Raw genomic sequence first — 15,778 nt, 5'->3', positions numbered from 1 at the left:
AGTCAGTTGTCAGTCCAGGGGCGGGGGCTGGGTGTGAGCCTTTACTTTGTCCCACCCGACCCTTCTCTCTGGGCAGGCGTGCCCCTTCCCTCTTTCTTCTCTCCCCGCTTCCCCAACATCTTCCTCCCCTTCGCCTTCCTTTGTCTGGGAGGCTGCAAGCTGCCTGTGCTCCTCTCTCTTGATCCGTCAGGCAACTGCCGGCTTTCACTCCAGGGCGGCTCCGTTTCAGATCCCAGTGAAACCATGTCTGCATATAGTTTGTAAGAAAAATGTAGGTTCCTTTGGGAGGAAAGGGGCAGCTACTGTGTGGGTTCATATCCACCACATTGCACTGGTGACCCCCGGAACCAGAGGAACGACATTTACTCTCCAGAATAAACATGAACCTGGCCTATGGTTACAATGGTTTTTATAAACAACCTATTTCCACCTACTCATTACTTTCCCCTAAACCTCTGGAGTGGGGAAGGGGCAACATTTTATTCAAATCAGAGATAGATGATAGATGATAGATAGATAGATAGATAGATAGATAGATAGATAGATAGATAGATAGGAGGAAGGGAGCGGGGCAGAAGTTAGATTTGAATCCATTCAGCAATTAAAATTTTCTCCCTCTTACATTCGCAGCCCAATTCTCTTGGAATTCACTTTTCTCAAATGCTCAGATAATTCTAAAATTTCGTCTGGTCAGTTGTCTTGGTCCAAAAATGAGATAGCGCTTAATGCATTCTGGGAAAGAAAGGAAAAACCTTGTTAAATACGTAACTTAAGCGTTTCTTTTTATTTTATTTTGCCAAATGAAAACACTCGATTCACCTGTTAAGGGAACACAGATTCCAGTCTGGATGAGGGAGGAAGGCTGGCCACAGCAGCCCTAACCTCAAGGAGGAAAGGGAAACCTTTCTCAGGACCAGGTCAGAGAGAGGCCCAGGGACGCTTTCCCTCCCATTTGTTTCTTATGTGCCTCAATCATTTGCTTCCTGTGTGGCTCAGTGGCCTCGCTGCACGGAGCAGGGAACTCGGAAGTCCCTTTCCGTGTCTCAACAACTGCATTCGGCACGCCCCTTTTTTTCTCCTATGGGATTTACCAACATCCAAGTTCCAATGCTTCTGCAATCACCCCAGATGTGTACCAAGGCCTCCGCGTTTGCAAAACCTGAGTCAGCCTCTTAAGTGGAAGATGCTTCAAGGAAGCACCCAGTTCCTTCTGCTAATAACCGCAGTTCGTCATGTGACACCTGCCCCTCCCCACCCCCACCCCCGGTTCTCTCCGAAAACCCCCCACCCCACCAGTAAACTCGGTTGAAGTCTGACCTTTATCTGCCAACATCTACATTTCCTTCAAGGTGGTAATCTTCTGCTTTTGTTATTTAAGTTCGGTTGTCTTCTTAATTGTTACCCAGTTGCTCTGGGGCTTGCATAAACAGTTAACAAAAACTACGGCGCACGAGGCAGCCGTTTCGCTTTCTGGGCTTGTTGTTCTTGGCACTGGGTCAGTTCTATGAACTTCTGGTGTCCAACTGGTAGGACCTGAAACTCTGTGTTTAACAAGTGCCTGTAGTCAAAACAGTTGGCGTGTGCAAGCTGGTACTGACTGCAGCTGGTCAGCCGTCGGGTCCTGGGCCGTGCAGAACCCCGAACCCCGAATCACGGTGCTCTGTTTGGGGGCCGGGCTTTTGTTGTTGTTTAGTGTGGGAAGGGGCGGGTTGCTTCCTTTTTTTTTTCTTTTTCTTTTCTGTGATGGCATCCGTGCTAATATGGATCGCTTCAGGTTCCAAAAGTGCAACGTGTTTACAGTCGTCGTAGAATCAGATTAAGTTGGCAGCCCGAGTCTCTCTGTAAGTGGTTTTAGTTTACATTTCTTCTAGCAGGATGTTTTGCATAAATTTTGCTGATCCTGGGTTATTTATAGACTTTTTTGAAAAAACGGGCATGCCTGAGAGTTTTCTAACTGCTGAAAGTGAAATCCGTTTCTGCATTTAGAGAAACGGCCGGGCATGTGCAGCAGGAGGTTATTTTAGCTCTTGAAAATTAATTTCTCCGCGAGGTCATTTGATAACCTTCCCGAGCGTACTCCCCAGCTGCCGACATCAGATACCCTGATAATTGTCTCAGGACGTGTTGTTTGCTTTTGGTTGGTCACAAACGGAGTAAAATGAAAGTAATGATGCCATTTCCTCTGGGACGCTCTGGGAGAATGGATGCAGTGATTGGGTATCGTTTCAAACGTCCAAAATGGGTTCGTGGTGGTGGTGGAGAGCAGTGCAGCCGGCCCAGAAGCCGGGTGGCGGCACTTGCCGAGAGCCTGGGGGAGGGGCAGAGGAAGGCCGGTCGCTGCAAAGTGAGTGGGTTTTCCAGTTTTTCCTCATCTAAATGACAGTGATACTGAAGGGTTTATAGTACTAAAAGGAAATAATAATAATATTCAACGGTAAGATAGCATATTGGCTAATGCACGATCTGTTTGATTTTTCTGGCTCTGGCGGTAGCATCTTTGGGGACCGCGTGCGTGTTTGCATGAGAAACGAAAGCCGGGCACGTTCGAAATCACTAAGCCAGCATTAGCACTCTATGAAAGGGCTCCCCATAATATTTACCAGAACAGTTGGCTAAAAATTGGTCTGCTTTGCCCACTGAATGGCTGTGTAATTAAATCGGCCCTTGGGAGCGTACCTTGAGCACCTCCCGTCTCCGTGTCTGCGCTCCCAGAATTTGCATGGCTAAGTAGCACGTTCATCAGCGTAAGGAGTGTGGAATCCCCGTCTAATGGTCCAGGAAGAACGTCGTAAATGAGACACTTCATTGTGCCTCGGGTTAAATATTTTATTTTATTTTTTTGTTTGTTTGTTTTTTGTTTTTTTTTGCGGTATGCGGGCCTCTCACTGCTGTGGCCTCTCCCATTGCGGAGCACAGGCTCCGGACGCGCAGGCCTAGCGGCCATGGCTCACGGGCTTAGTTGCTCCGCGGCATGTGGGATCTTCCCGGACCAGGGCACGAACCCGTGTCTCCTGCATCGGCAGGCGGACTCTCAACCACTGCGCCACCAGGGAAGCCCTCGGGTTAAATATTTTAAACCAAACAAATCGAAAAGGCCCATCATCTGGGCCTTGAGGAAGGCCTTCTGAGTAGGGAGTCTCCCCTGATCCAGGTATGTGGGTCCCTCCCTGACAGGCCCAAACTTCACCACTACCCAGCCCCCCAGCATCACCAACTTACACATGAAATGAAAATGGACAGTCGAAACGGAAATTTCCAAGGTAGTAAATGTGACCTAGGCCGAGGCGTGACATAATTCTCACTGCCCAGGGCTGCCACGAGTGGATTTCTTTTTCTCCTCCATGTTTCTCTCATCTGTATAAAGTGAGGTGGTTTATTTTGTATTTTGTGTAGTGTTTTGGTCTCCTCCTACCTTGCAGAGAATAACGATGAGGCTTGTTTTCGGTCTTCCGCGGTTTAGAGCATGCCCTGTGCTTTCTGAGCTGGTGGGGACAGGTCGAGTTCCAGTTTGTCCTCATCTAAATGACAGTGATACTGAAGGGTTTATAGTACTACAAGGTATGGTTGGAACAACTCGATGGAGAGAGGCCTGGGGCTTCATCAAGTTCACCAAACAGGTTGAGTGAACGGTTTCCTCCCTACCTGATAAACATTTGTGTGATAAATGCCTGTACCTGCGGCAGACTTCAGTCTAACACTCGCATTCGTTACCGCCTGGTGGCTAGGCTGTGGGGTAGAAGCTAAGTCTTTGGTGCCAGTATAAAGGCGGAATGGGGGCTCAGGCTGCACGGTGGAGCCGGGGAGCCCAAGCTCCGGCGCGCACATTATCCATCAGACCTTCGCCTCCGCAGTGCCCCATCCAAACTGGATGCACCAGCTGCAACGCAGAGGTTAAGAAACTCTTTGTTCTGATTTGATTCCATTCTGCCCCAATGGATGGGGGCCCCTGTTACACTCCCCTTTTCCTCCTCCTGTCTGTCAGGCTGGGATGGGATCGGAGACTCAACTTTTGAAGGCCTCAGGTTGGAGGTGTGTGTGGGATTGCGTGCCTCTCAGCTAGCAGTGACTGCGGGTGCCCCCATCATCCCACTGTATAGATAACCTCGTGGCCAGAGTGAATGAAGAGCCATGAAGGGAGCCCACAGGGCTTTGTGTTGGAGAGGGATGGCAGTGAATGCTGAAAAGTTTCCCAGTCATCCTCGGCCTTGGGCTTTTGCATTTGAATTGGTCAAACCCCCCCAATCCTGCCATCCTTGGGAAAGGGAAGTTGCTTTGCAGGAATTCAGCTGCTCTGAGCTGAAAGACCTGCCTTCTGGCAGCCTGAGTGCATCTGTAGGTTTTTCCTTGGCTTAACAGGCAGGTTTCTGCTAGTGGAAGTGGTATCTTGGAGAGATTTATAACAGTAATCATAATACTTTTCTTTTATGATTGCATAGCCTGACTCAACTTTTAAACCTCTTTTACATGCCTGATCTCATTGACTCCTTCCCGTAGCCTTGGAAGGGTGGTATGATTCACCTCAGAGCATGGAGATTCTGGAAGGAGGGTGTGGGGATTCAGACACCAGCCCTTCAGCACCGGTGCTTTTTGTATCGATTTCAGCTGCCTAACGTCTATACTTGGTTGCCAGCAAGGAGGGTAGTTTGGGACTTGGAAAACCGGTTTTCTTCTATTACTGTATTTCTTGTCAGTGATAAAGGCACATTTGATTGCCTGCCGCGTGCAAGGCACTGCTAAGAGCTTTTAGTCCTTCAACCACTGGTAGCAGGAGGGCTGCTGTCAGCCTCATTTGTTAGTCATACATGGGATCCGTACCAGTGAAGACGGAAGTGTGGGCCAAGTGACACACCTGCCCTGAATGGCGGGTGGCTCAAGAGAGTCACACCTCTGGAGTACTGTTCACAGGTCGCTGACACCCTGGGGGATAGATCGAGTTGCACGCTTGGCCCTGTCCCCTTCCACATTATAAAGGAGGATTTGGAAGAAGAATTGCATTCGTGGCAGGATTATCCAATTTTTCAAGCAGTAGATTCAGGAGGGAGAAGAGTTACATTAATGAGTCAGAGTCCAGAAAGATCTCCCCAGGCCAGAGCAGTGGACTGACTCCGTCCGACCAGATGACATTCGTAAAGGACACCTGTGGATAAGCAGCTTGGCAGTAAAGCATGTGAAATAAGACTCAGGGGTGAGGCAGCCCTCAGAAATAAGAAATCTAGGGCTTCCCTGGGGGCGCAGTGGTTAAGAATCCGCCTGCTGATGCAGGGGACGCGGGTTCGATCCGTGATCTGGGAAGATCCCACGTGCCGTGGAGCAGCTAAGCCCGTGCGCCACAGCTACTGAGCCTGCGCTCTAGAGCCTGCGAGCCACAAGTACCGAGGCCACCTGCCTAGAGCCCGTGCTCTGCAACAAGAGAAGCCACCACAGTGAAGCCCACGCACCGCAACAAGGAGTAGCCCCCACTCGCTGCAACTAGAGAAAGCCCGCTCGCAGCAAAGAAGACCCAATGCAGCCCAAAATAAAATGAATAAATAAATAATTTTTTTTTTTTTTTTTTTAAAGAGATAAGAAATCTAGCTTGGATGTCTGGTGGCCTTAACAGGAGAATGATACCCAGAACAGACCGCTGGGAGCTGCCCAGACTTCACCTGTGATGTTCTCCCTTCTGAATGGCACAGTTTAGAAAGCACAGTCAGAGCCAAAGGGGACCCAGAGATCAGGAGAATGGTGAAAATGACCTTTTGTGAGGAATGATTTTAAAAGATGTCTGGGAGTGTTTATCCCGGAGAAAGAGGTTTCGGGGAACAAATATCTGGCAGGGTGTCCCATGGAAGGGAAACTGGACTGGTTCAAGGCGACCCCCCACAGGGAAGAAATGGGATGGACGTGCGGGCATCACAGAGCAGCTCACGTAGGGGAGACTGTCCAGCGGTGGTGCTTTCTGGCCTTCTGTGCACTTGGAGAGCTCGGGGCCTGCGGTGGAGAAGCCAGGCAGGGTGGCCCCTTGGCTACAGCTCCGAAGAGGCTAACAGCCCTGGAAGGGGCCAGCAGGGGGTAGCAGAGAATGATTACCTGCGGGGTTTCTTCTTGCTCTTTGGGAGTCTGTGACTCTGTCCCAACTTCATGGTCTAAGACCTGAGTCCCTTTGGTGGAAATGACGGCTATATCAGGGATGAGGGGGCGGGCAGAGGGGAGCTGTGCCTCGGAGACCCATCTGTAAGTGGCTAGGGCAGCCTTCGTGCGCCCGTGTGTGGGGTGGTGGGAGCAGCTGTCTGTTCAAGACAAATTAACCCTTCTTTGTGGACCTGAATCGGCCACGTTTAGGGACTTCCGACTTGGAGTGAGTGCCTATCTGCTCTCTCCTACTGGTCGCCTTTGTTACTTTAACCTAAAGGTTATTTCCTTGAAGTGATTCCAAGGAGGCTTTCGAAGGTAACTCTCAGTTATTCCGAAACTGATGGTTCTGTTTGTGGATTGTCTTGACCCTTACTTTCTGCAGAGTTTGGGGGTTTCTTGTTTTTGAGATGAAATGCATACAACATAAAACGAACCATCTTAAAGTGAACAATTGGGTGGCACTGAGTACATTTACAGTGTTGTGCAACCATCCCTTCTGTCTAGTTCCAGAAGTTTCATCACTCCAAAATAAAGCCTCATACCCGTTAAGCAGTTATTTCCCCCTCTCCCTCCCCTCGGTACCTGGCAACCACCAGTCTGCTTTCTGTCTCTGTAGATTTACCTATTCTGGACGTTTCATATAAATAGAATTCATATAATATATGTGACTTTTTGTGCCTGGTTTCTTTCATTTGCATAATGTTTTCTAGATTCATCCATGTTGTAACATGTATCAGTACTTCACTCCCTTTTATGGCTGAATAATTTTCCAGTGTTATGTATATACCACAATTTGTTTATTTATTCATCCATTGATGGATACTTGGGTTGTTTCTGCCTTTTGGCTATTGCTAATAGTGCTGCTGTGAACATTCACATACAGGGACTTGTTTCAGTTCTTCTGGGTGTGTACCCTAGGAGAAGAATCGCAAGATCATATGGTGATTCCATGTTTAATTTTTTGAAGAACCACCATACTGTTTTCCATAGAGGCTGCACCATTTTACGTTCCCACGGACTGTGTCCAAAGGTTCCGGTTTCTCCACATCCTCACCAACCCTTGTTATTTTCCATTTGGGGGCTTTTTTGGTTGTTGTTTTTTATATACATAGCCATCCTAGTATGTGTGAAGTGGTAGCTTGTTTTGGTTTTGATTTGCATTTCCCTGATGACTGGTGATGTTGATCATCTTTTCATGTGATTATCTTCTTTGAAAAAAATGTCTATTCAAGTCCTTCGCCCATTTTTTAATTGGGTTGAGCCTGCCTGTTTTTGTGTTTAGCATTAAGGTTCGAAACTTGCAGTTCCTCAGACGCCAGGACAGTATAAATATTGCATCTTCTTTTCTTTTCTTTTCTTTTTGGCCGCCCCCGAGGCAGGCGGGATCTTAGTTCCCCAACCAGGGATCAAACCCGCCCCCACTGCAGTGGAAATGCGGAGTCTTAACCGCTGGACCGCCAGGGAAGTCCCCATCTTATTTTCTTAAGCCATCTGTTTGCTGAAAACCTAGTCCACCTACTTATTACCAGGTACCTGAGATGAGGAGCGAGAACAGTGAAAAGAGGTAGGGGAAGGTACTTCACAAGGACCAGAGGGCTCTGGGAGAGCTGGCCCATGGAAGCTGTTCACCTCTCTGTCCTCCAGGTCATCCTGGAACTCTCAGCAAACAGATACTAGGAAAGTTGCTCACAGCTGTCTCTGGAAAGACTCAGGCTCCTGGGCCACAGGGCCTGCCCTTTCATCTGTGCTTCTCCTGAGTATTGCAGCATTCAGCAGGCCTCCTCTTGACAGTCCCCTGAGCAGGGGAAGTGTGCCCATGAGCCCTTGACCCTCTTGCCTAGAGCCTGGAGGACACGGCGTACAGCCTTACCCTGTCTCCAGCCCTCTCCGTAGGGCTGGGTTGAGTGGGTGTTCGAGTCATACCCCCTCATTCCCACTGGCTCCATTCCAAAGAAATGGAATTGTAGAAACCAGTCCTGCTTCGCCAAGCGTCATAGCCCTTTCCCAGCCAGAAACTGATGCTGCTATATTCTGGGAAGAAGCTCTCTCAGCGAGAGGGGACAAGGAAGCCCAAAGTCAGAGACCCAAGATCATGTTCTCCTTGAATAATTCTCCCATGGGAGACGCCCTCTCTCTGGCTTTGGTTATATATGATCAAGCTGCTGGAGGTGGTCCCAACCCGAGACAGCCTTACAAAGGCCGAGTTAGCGCTGGCCAGCTTATGTGCCATGGTCTGAGATGATGCCATCTTCCCATAGTCTGAAATTCTCCAGTAGAGGCTTACTTCTGAGTCTTGGAAAGCTTTTATCTCTTAGAGGTTTGTTTCTCTTTTTCCTTATTAAAAGAAGTATACTCTTCCGCCAGGGTTAACTTAAGATTTATCAGGTAATAGGCAGGTTTTACAAAGAAATGTTGGATGAAACATAGGAGAGATCCTAGTAGAAGATAAAAGAAAATACAAATACCTAAAACACACTAAACTGCTGGGTTTTTTTTTTAATGGAGATGAAACTCACATAACAAAATTAATCATCTTAAAGCATTGAATTGTAATTCCTTTTTCCAGGCGAGCCTTTATTGGGGCCCCTGCTGCAACGGGGTGGGGAGTGGGGGGAATGAGAACAAGCAACAGGTTCCCTCGCTGGCTTGCTCGCTGAGGGGGGGCGTGAGCTTATCCCTTATATGGGGTGAGGGTAGGGGTGTGTCCAGGGGTCAGGCCGGAGGGGTGGCCTAGGTGTTTTGCCCACCCCTCTGGTGGCGTTGAGGGCAGGGGGCATGCTCAGTTGAATTGTAATTTAGTGGCACTCAGTCTGTTCACGATGTTGTGCATCCGTCACCTCTACCTGGTTCCAAAATGCTTTCATCACCCCCAAAGGAGACCCTGTACCCCTTAAGCAGTCACTCCCCTCTCCCTGCTTCCCTAGCCCCTGGCAGTCACTAATCTGCTTTCTGTCTCTATGGATTTACGTATGCTGGCTATTTTGTACCGATGGAATCGTACAGCATGTGGCCTTTTGGGACCCATTGTCTTTTTTAGACATCCCTCCCCACGCACAAATCTACTATCCCTTGCCAAGACCAGGGAATAAACTTTCTAAATATAAAGAATGAATGAAAACTCTCCGCTTGAATTCATACCTAAAATGTCCCACAAAAGTAATTTTCAATCTTTATAATGACGTCTCTACTCTCTCCAAAGCATAGTGCTGGGTATTGCAGTGGACTCTGCCCATCAGGACAGACAGGCCCTCAGGGAAAAGGAAGCAGAAAGGCTTGAGGCCCCTGCAGGCTGCGTGGGCCCCTGGCCTCAGCCTGGTCCCCGGGGAAGCCTGCAGAGGCCATCATGCAGTCGGGCTGCAGGAAGGCCCTGACCCTTCCCATACAGTGGCTGCTCAGATCCGTGTGTGTGTGTGCGCGCGCGCGCGCGCGCACGCGCGCGTTCATCTGCCAAATTCGGGATACGACCCTGGTCTTTCCGGGCTTTTCTTTCTGCCTTTCCCTAATCGCATCTGGGCGGGCGTGCTCTCTTAAAGGGGAAGTGGTGCGTTCTGACTGGCCAGGGCCCCCAGCCAGGAGCCACTGGCTCAGCCCCCTTATCCAAACAGCGAGGCTGTCTCCCTGGGGTGTGTAAGTGTGAGAACAGGGCACGCTTGCCACACAGGATGGCGTGGGGCTGGGCCCAGGTCACGGCAAGCAGAGCTTGCTGTCAGCCCACGATCCATTTAGCAAGTCCGAGGTGGAGCTTAGGCGGTGCCCTTGGGCTGTGGGCTGGCGCAGAGACAGGGCTGAGGCGTGGAGCGGGGAGAGCTGCTGCCTGAGAAAGAGGTCAGGAGTAGGAGGCTGGGTTGGGGACCGGTCTATTTTGGACAGGCCTTCTGGAGGCGCCAGCCTCGGGGCCTGGGGAGGAGTGGAGTGGAAAATTTTCTAGCACACCTCTGCTAGCCCCGGGAAGCAGCTGCACTGAACCTTACCCGCCTGTGCCCTCCACTTCTCTGCATTTATGTGCAGCTCCAAACACACTTGATGCATTTGTCTACTCGCTACTGATTTTTCTTGGTCATGTTTATATGCAAGCGGTGCTAAGCAATGTTTCGGGTCTCTTTCGCTCAAACTTCAAAAATTGCTGGAAACTGGCGACCCGTGGTTTTTCCTTCTTTACTCTTCGCGGATGGTCGTCGGTCCGGTGTGTGCTCACAGTGGTCCCTGAGTCCACGCTGGTGGCCGGCCAGCTGGCGGACTGGCGGCGCCCGAGCACGATTGGCAGCGCACCTGGCCTGGTTTCTAGCGGGGTTGGTTTCCCGTGTGCCCGCAGGGAAACCGAGGGAGGGCGCACGCCCACTCGCGCACAGCCGGGGGCGCTAACTCGGTGTCCCAAGCAAGTAGCTGATGGTAGCGAAATAGACCCTTGCTGTATTTTAGACTCCTTCCTACCCTTGGTTTTCGTTTGTATGGTGGTGATGGTTGGTCTTCAATCTTGTAAAAAGCTGTGTTTTCACCGAAATAATTCAGACCTTCTGCTCCTAAACAAAAGGGAGCAGAGGGAAAGAGAAGGGGACTGGAGGGGGAGATGAGTGGTGTCTCCGTACACGTACACGGAGAGGACAGAACCACACCCTACTTCAAGACAGCTTCCTGTTTGCTGCTGCCAACTGCCACCCCAAGGAGAACACAAATGCTTCCGTTATTAGCGACTGCTGTCGGACCACCAAAGCCTCTTCTGGGTGCCGCCGCGAGCTTCGCCGTGAGCTGGGACTTTGCACCTCTAGAGACTGTGGCCTGCACTCCTGAAATTGGAGGTCGGTACAGACAGGAATCAAGCAGCCCTGGCCTCTCCTTACTCAGCCGATGTTTCTTAAACAATTGTGCTCCCGTAGGATTCTTGTAAATGGATAGTTTTAATTCAGGGGCAGGGAGAAGGTAGGGAACTGCCCCCTTAGCAAAGCTACTGCTTGTATTTTTTTTAATCTACATTTGTATGTGTTAGGGGAACTTAGGTGAAGTGCCTACTGTGAGTTGGCACCGGGGCAGCCACCTTCCATGTGTTATCGATCCTCACATTCTCCTTTCTTCAACAGTGAATGTAGTGAGTGCCTACCAAGGCCAGACCCTGGGCTGAATGCCAGGGACGAGAGAGGGCACAAGACATCTGCTCTCCGTGCGTCCGGTGACAGGACGCCTAGACCAGTAAACCAGCGATTACAGCACGGGACCTGTGCTAAGATGGGGGGGCCTCGATGTACTATAGGGGCACCTGCCCACTCGTAACCCTGTGATGTGGGCATTATTGTTCCCACTGTGTAGGTAAGGAAACTGGAGCTCGGGGGCTAAGTTATTTGCCCAAGTCACAGAGCTAATGAGTGACAGACCTGGCATTTGAGCCCGGGTCTTTCTGATTCCAAAGACAGCAGTGTTTGGTCCACATTTCCAGTGACTCCCGAAGCTTGTGTAGAGCAAGAGAATTACCTTGGGATCTTTTAAAAAATACAGATTTGGGAGCCCTGGCCCTGCTGTCCCAAGAAGAGGAGCCCTGGGGCGGCACCAGGAGGTCTCAGGTGGATAGTGGCGTGGACTCTTTCCCGGCCTCATTCCTCAGGATCCTCTGGCCCTTCCTTGAGGCGTGGACCACACATGCCTGTGACAGGGGCCAGGGCTTTTCATGTGCTTAGCCCAAGGCACCTGGGTAAAGGCCACTGATGTGGCCTCAAGACAGTCTTGGGAAGATTGGGCCCAGCTGTTCAGGTATTTTAGACATTGAGAATCCCTGTTCTTGTATCTTCCCATCAAAGATGCCCCAGCTTTGCCCAGCTTCCGGCTCCCTGCCACTGCTGTCCCTTCAGTGCCCCCGGAGCGGGGATGATGTCAGCTGTGCCATCTTAAGGTAGAATCCAACAGCTTATCGTAAAGCTGGAAGCCACCAGTTTTCACCTTAGCTGTGGTGGTTCTGTTTTTACACTCATGTGACTTGCACAGTGGGTGTGTTGGTGGTTGGGGCCGAGGTCACTCTGACGGAGAAGTTAATACCATGCAGGTGGGACTCCTTGTCAACCCCTCCACTACCATATTGGCTCCAGACACACGGGAATAGCTGGGGCAGTAAAAGGCGAGGGTGGCAGTTCCGTCCCATGGGGCAGGCAGGCTGTTCACTGGCCTCAGGTCCTCCAGGTGGCAGCCCGCCTTCAGAAGGGACACTGTTCTCTACTCTTAGGGTGACCAAGTGGTGGCCAGCCAGGATCTGGAGAGTGTGTCCTCTCCCTGAGGGAACCCTTGGGCCATGGCAGTGTCTGTCTTATCACCACCATTATATTTCGGTGCTTGGCGCATGGTACGTGCCAAAGAGATGCTTTAAAAAAATGAGTGAATGAATGAAAGGTGTGACTTTAACACATGTTTTTCTCTCCTTCCTCCTTTTGTATTTGCACTTGTTTTCTCCCCTTTGGCCTCTCTGGTTAAGGATGTGTTAGTGTTTCTGTTGTTGTTGTTGTTTGTTTTTCTTTTTTCTTATATGGATTTAAAAATCAACTTTAACAAAAATAGAGGCATCCTATGTCCTTCCCTTTTTTCCTTTTCTATGTTATATATTCATATATATATATATGTTAAATGTTTTACATTTTTATAAAGTAATGATTAGTGTTTGCATATACTGGTGATACTTTTAATTTTCTTGTGAATTTGGGTAGTACTGTCTCACATACACATTTCCTTAGATTGAGATAACCCTCATACCTGTCAATTTCAGTTGTTTTATCATAGACCAGGTTGGTTATGGTATTTTTTACTATTGTAAGCAATGCTGCTGAGAATATCTTTGAACTTTTCTTGGGGACGGATATTTCCTTGAGGTCTATTTTCCAGACTAAAATTACCAGGTTACCAGATCAAATGCTTTTTAAAAAAAAAATAGATTTCTTTAATTTATTTACTTATTTATTTATTTTTTTTTTGACTGCCTTGGGTCTTTGTTGCTGTGTGCGGGCTTTCTCTATTGCGGTGAGCGGGGGCTACTCTTCGTCGCGGTGCGAGGGCTTCCCACTGCGGTGGCTTCTCTTGTTGTGGAGCACGGGCTCTAGGCGTGCAGGCTTCAGTAGTTGTGGCGTGCAGGCTCTAGGGAACGGGGCTTCAGTAGTTGTGGCTCACGGGCTCAGTAGTTGTGGCTCGTGGGCTCTAGAGCGCAGGCTCAGTAGTTGTGGCGCACGGGCTTAGTTGCTCCGCGGCATGTGGGATCTTCCCGGACCAGGGCTCGAACCCATGTCCCCTGCATTGGCAGGCGGATTCTTAACCACTGCGCCACCAGGGAAGCCCTGTGAATGCTTTTTAACTGATGTCATCAACACGAGGTTGCTCTCCAGAGAACTGTCATCCCTTGGAAGTACCCCCAGCAGTGTGTACATGTGTTTGTTTCCCCACTGGTCTATGTTGCTGGGCGGGGGGTTTCTCCTTCAGCTAGGTTAAATATCTAGTGAGGGCATCCCTGGGGGCTGATGGAAATACATCAGGGCCCTGGAAAGTCCCTGGGACTCCCCAAATCCTACCCAGCAGTGGTTGATGCCAGAAATGTATACCTTAGTATAAATAACCAATAGAAGAGCGCAGGTGGGGTGGGGGAATGCCTCGGAGAGGGAGATGTAAAGAGCATCCCAAGTTATCTAACTTCAGAGCTGTATCCTGGGCCAGCTCTGAAAATGGGAGATGCTTTGTTAGAATCTTCAGAGAAGTTGTATTGCTTATGTGTAGAGGAAAGACAGTATCCCAGCGGGTGGCATGATGGAAAGGGCATTGGCTCTGGGGCCAGGCAGGCCTGGGCTCACCTTCTAACTGCCAAGGTCACTGTGACCTTGGCCTTGTTTCATAATCTTGCTAAGCTTTAATTTCCCCATCTACAACGAGGAGGCGAACAGTATCCACTTTGGGGGGTTGTTGGGTAGATTGCATGAGCTGGTAGGTGTAAAAGTAGCTTGCTCAGTGCCTGACACATAGTAGGCACCCAAGGAATGCTGCTTCTCTTCCTAACTGAATGAATGGGCACAGAGAGACCAGATGGCCGAGAAACCAACCCAGAGCCTAGGGGGATTTGAGAACTGAGCCAGCACAAGTAATGTAGGTACCAGCCCACAGTGGCTTTTGTCAAAGGGCTCCAGGTGGTGTGTGTTGTGTATCTGGGTAGCCGGTGAAGAGGGGTAAAGAAGAACTAGTATAAGCTAACTGGTGACAGGCACCCGTGCTTGAAGGAACACCTCCCCAGCCACTCAGGCCCTGACAGCTTTTTTTTTTTTTTTTCATTTATTTATTCATTTTTGGCTGCGTTGGGTCTTCATTGCTGCGCGCGGGCTTTCTCTATGTGCGCAGGCTTCAGTAGTTGTGGTTCGCGGGCTCTAGAGCGCAGGCTCAGTAGTTGTGGCGCACGGGCTTAGTTGCTCCGCAGCATGTGGGATCTTCCCGGACCAGGGCTCGAACCCCTGTCCCCTGCACTGGCAGGCGCGTTCTTAGCCGCTGCGCCACCAGGGAAGCCCCCTGACAGCTTTTGCTGTATTTTTTTTTTTTTTTTTTTTTTTTTTTTTTTTTTTTTTTTTTTTTTTTTTTGCGGTACGTGGGCCTCTCACTGTTGTGGCCTCTCCCGTTGCGGAGCACAGGCTCTGGACGCGCAGGCCTAGTGGCCATGGCTCACGGGCTTAGTTGCTCCGCGGCATGTGGGATCTTCCCGGACCAGGACACGAACCCGTGTCTCCTGCATCGGCAGGCGGATTCTCAACCACTGCGCCACCAGGGAAGCCCCCCCTGACAGCTTTTAAAGAGGCACCGCAGCCCGAGGAGGGAGTGCGTTCCTGGGCAGCTCACAAGCACTCCTGGCACATGAGCTGCTTGGCACGCCTCTGCCTGCCACTCGCTGCTTGCCTTAGTCACTTGACTTTCTTGTGTCTTCATTTCCTCCCCTGCTGAGGAAGGCTGATTCAATATCCCCCCTCTAACCACCATGGCACTATATTTAGTGCCCAGCTACAACTGTGGCAAATGAGACCACAGCTCAGATGCTACCCATGCTCTCTCCACTTCCGAGCCTTAACAGACTCTGGACAGGTTTCCGAAATGCAACCTGCCTCAGTTTCCACAGCTGGAAAATGGGGGGATACCTGCCTCACCCCCTCACCAAGTGGTTGCAAGATACAGCTAGCGCGGTTCCTGCACGATTCCCCGGGCCAAGGTATGTGCTCTACCCCTCACCCTCCGGCTCCAGTTTACTTTTGGAAGGTCCCTTGGAGTTCAGGGCCGTCCTTTATGGAAAGCATCCTGACCGCAGCTCCTAAAGCAGATAGAATCCATTGATAAAATAGAACCCGGCTAATGATTTGCCAAGCACCTGCTCTCAGAGGTGAGGGCTGAAAGAGACTCAGCACTGTCAAATGAGCAAGCCAGGAGCTGGCCTAAGCCCAAGTGAGTTTACACAAGCGTGTCGGGCCACAAGTGACTGTGGCGCGCACACTCTGTTGGGGGCGGGGGCGGGGCGGGGATTGATCCCTGAACACCATATTGGAAAATTCCCAATGCGTTCTTTCTAAAACTGGTACAGGGAACCACACTGGGTGTTGGCGGCCGGCTCAGCCATTCATGAGGCGTCTGTGCTGAGGTTTTAAATGCAGGACACTGATGCTGTGAGTATAAAAATATC

General features: G+C 50.1%; 1 protein-coding gene across 12 annotated transcripts in view; it reads left to right on the top strand.

Moving 5' to 3' along the window:
* The window catches only part of ATXN7L1 (ataxin 7 like 1), a 253,101-nt gene that overhangs the window by 170,387 nt on the left and 66,936 nt on the right, over positions 1–15,778 (top strand). The window contains exons 1-2 of one of the 12 annotated variants that reach the window (XM_067042826.1): positions 1,765–1,841; positions 10,739–10,910. The exons of 6 other annotated variants lie outside the window; for them this stretch is intronic. In XM_067042826.1, coding sequence (XP_066898927.1) covers positions 10,787–10,910 — 124 coding nt within the window. In that variant the 5' untranslated portion in view covers positions 1,765–1,841; positions 10,739–10,786. Of the gene's footprint in view, positions 1–1,613; positions 1,842–9,713; positions 10,911–15,778 lie in introns of those variants that run through there. 5 more of the 12 variants (XM_067042831.1, XM_059074499.2, XM_059074492.2 and 2 more) reach the window with 5 other exon arrangements.

Source organism: Kogia breviceps, chromosome 9 (assembly GCF_026419965.1).
Source record: "Kogia breviceps isolate mKogBre1 chromosome 9, mKogBre1 haplotype 1, whole genome shotgun sequence".
NCBI lineage: Eukaryota > Metazoa > Chordata > Mammalia > Artiodactyla > Physeteridae > Kogia > Kogia breviceps.
This window is presented reverse-complemented; position numbering and strand designations above follow the sequence as displayed.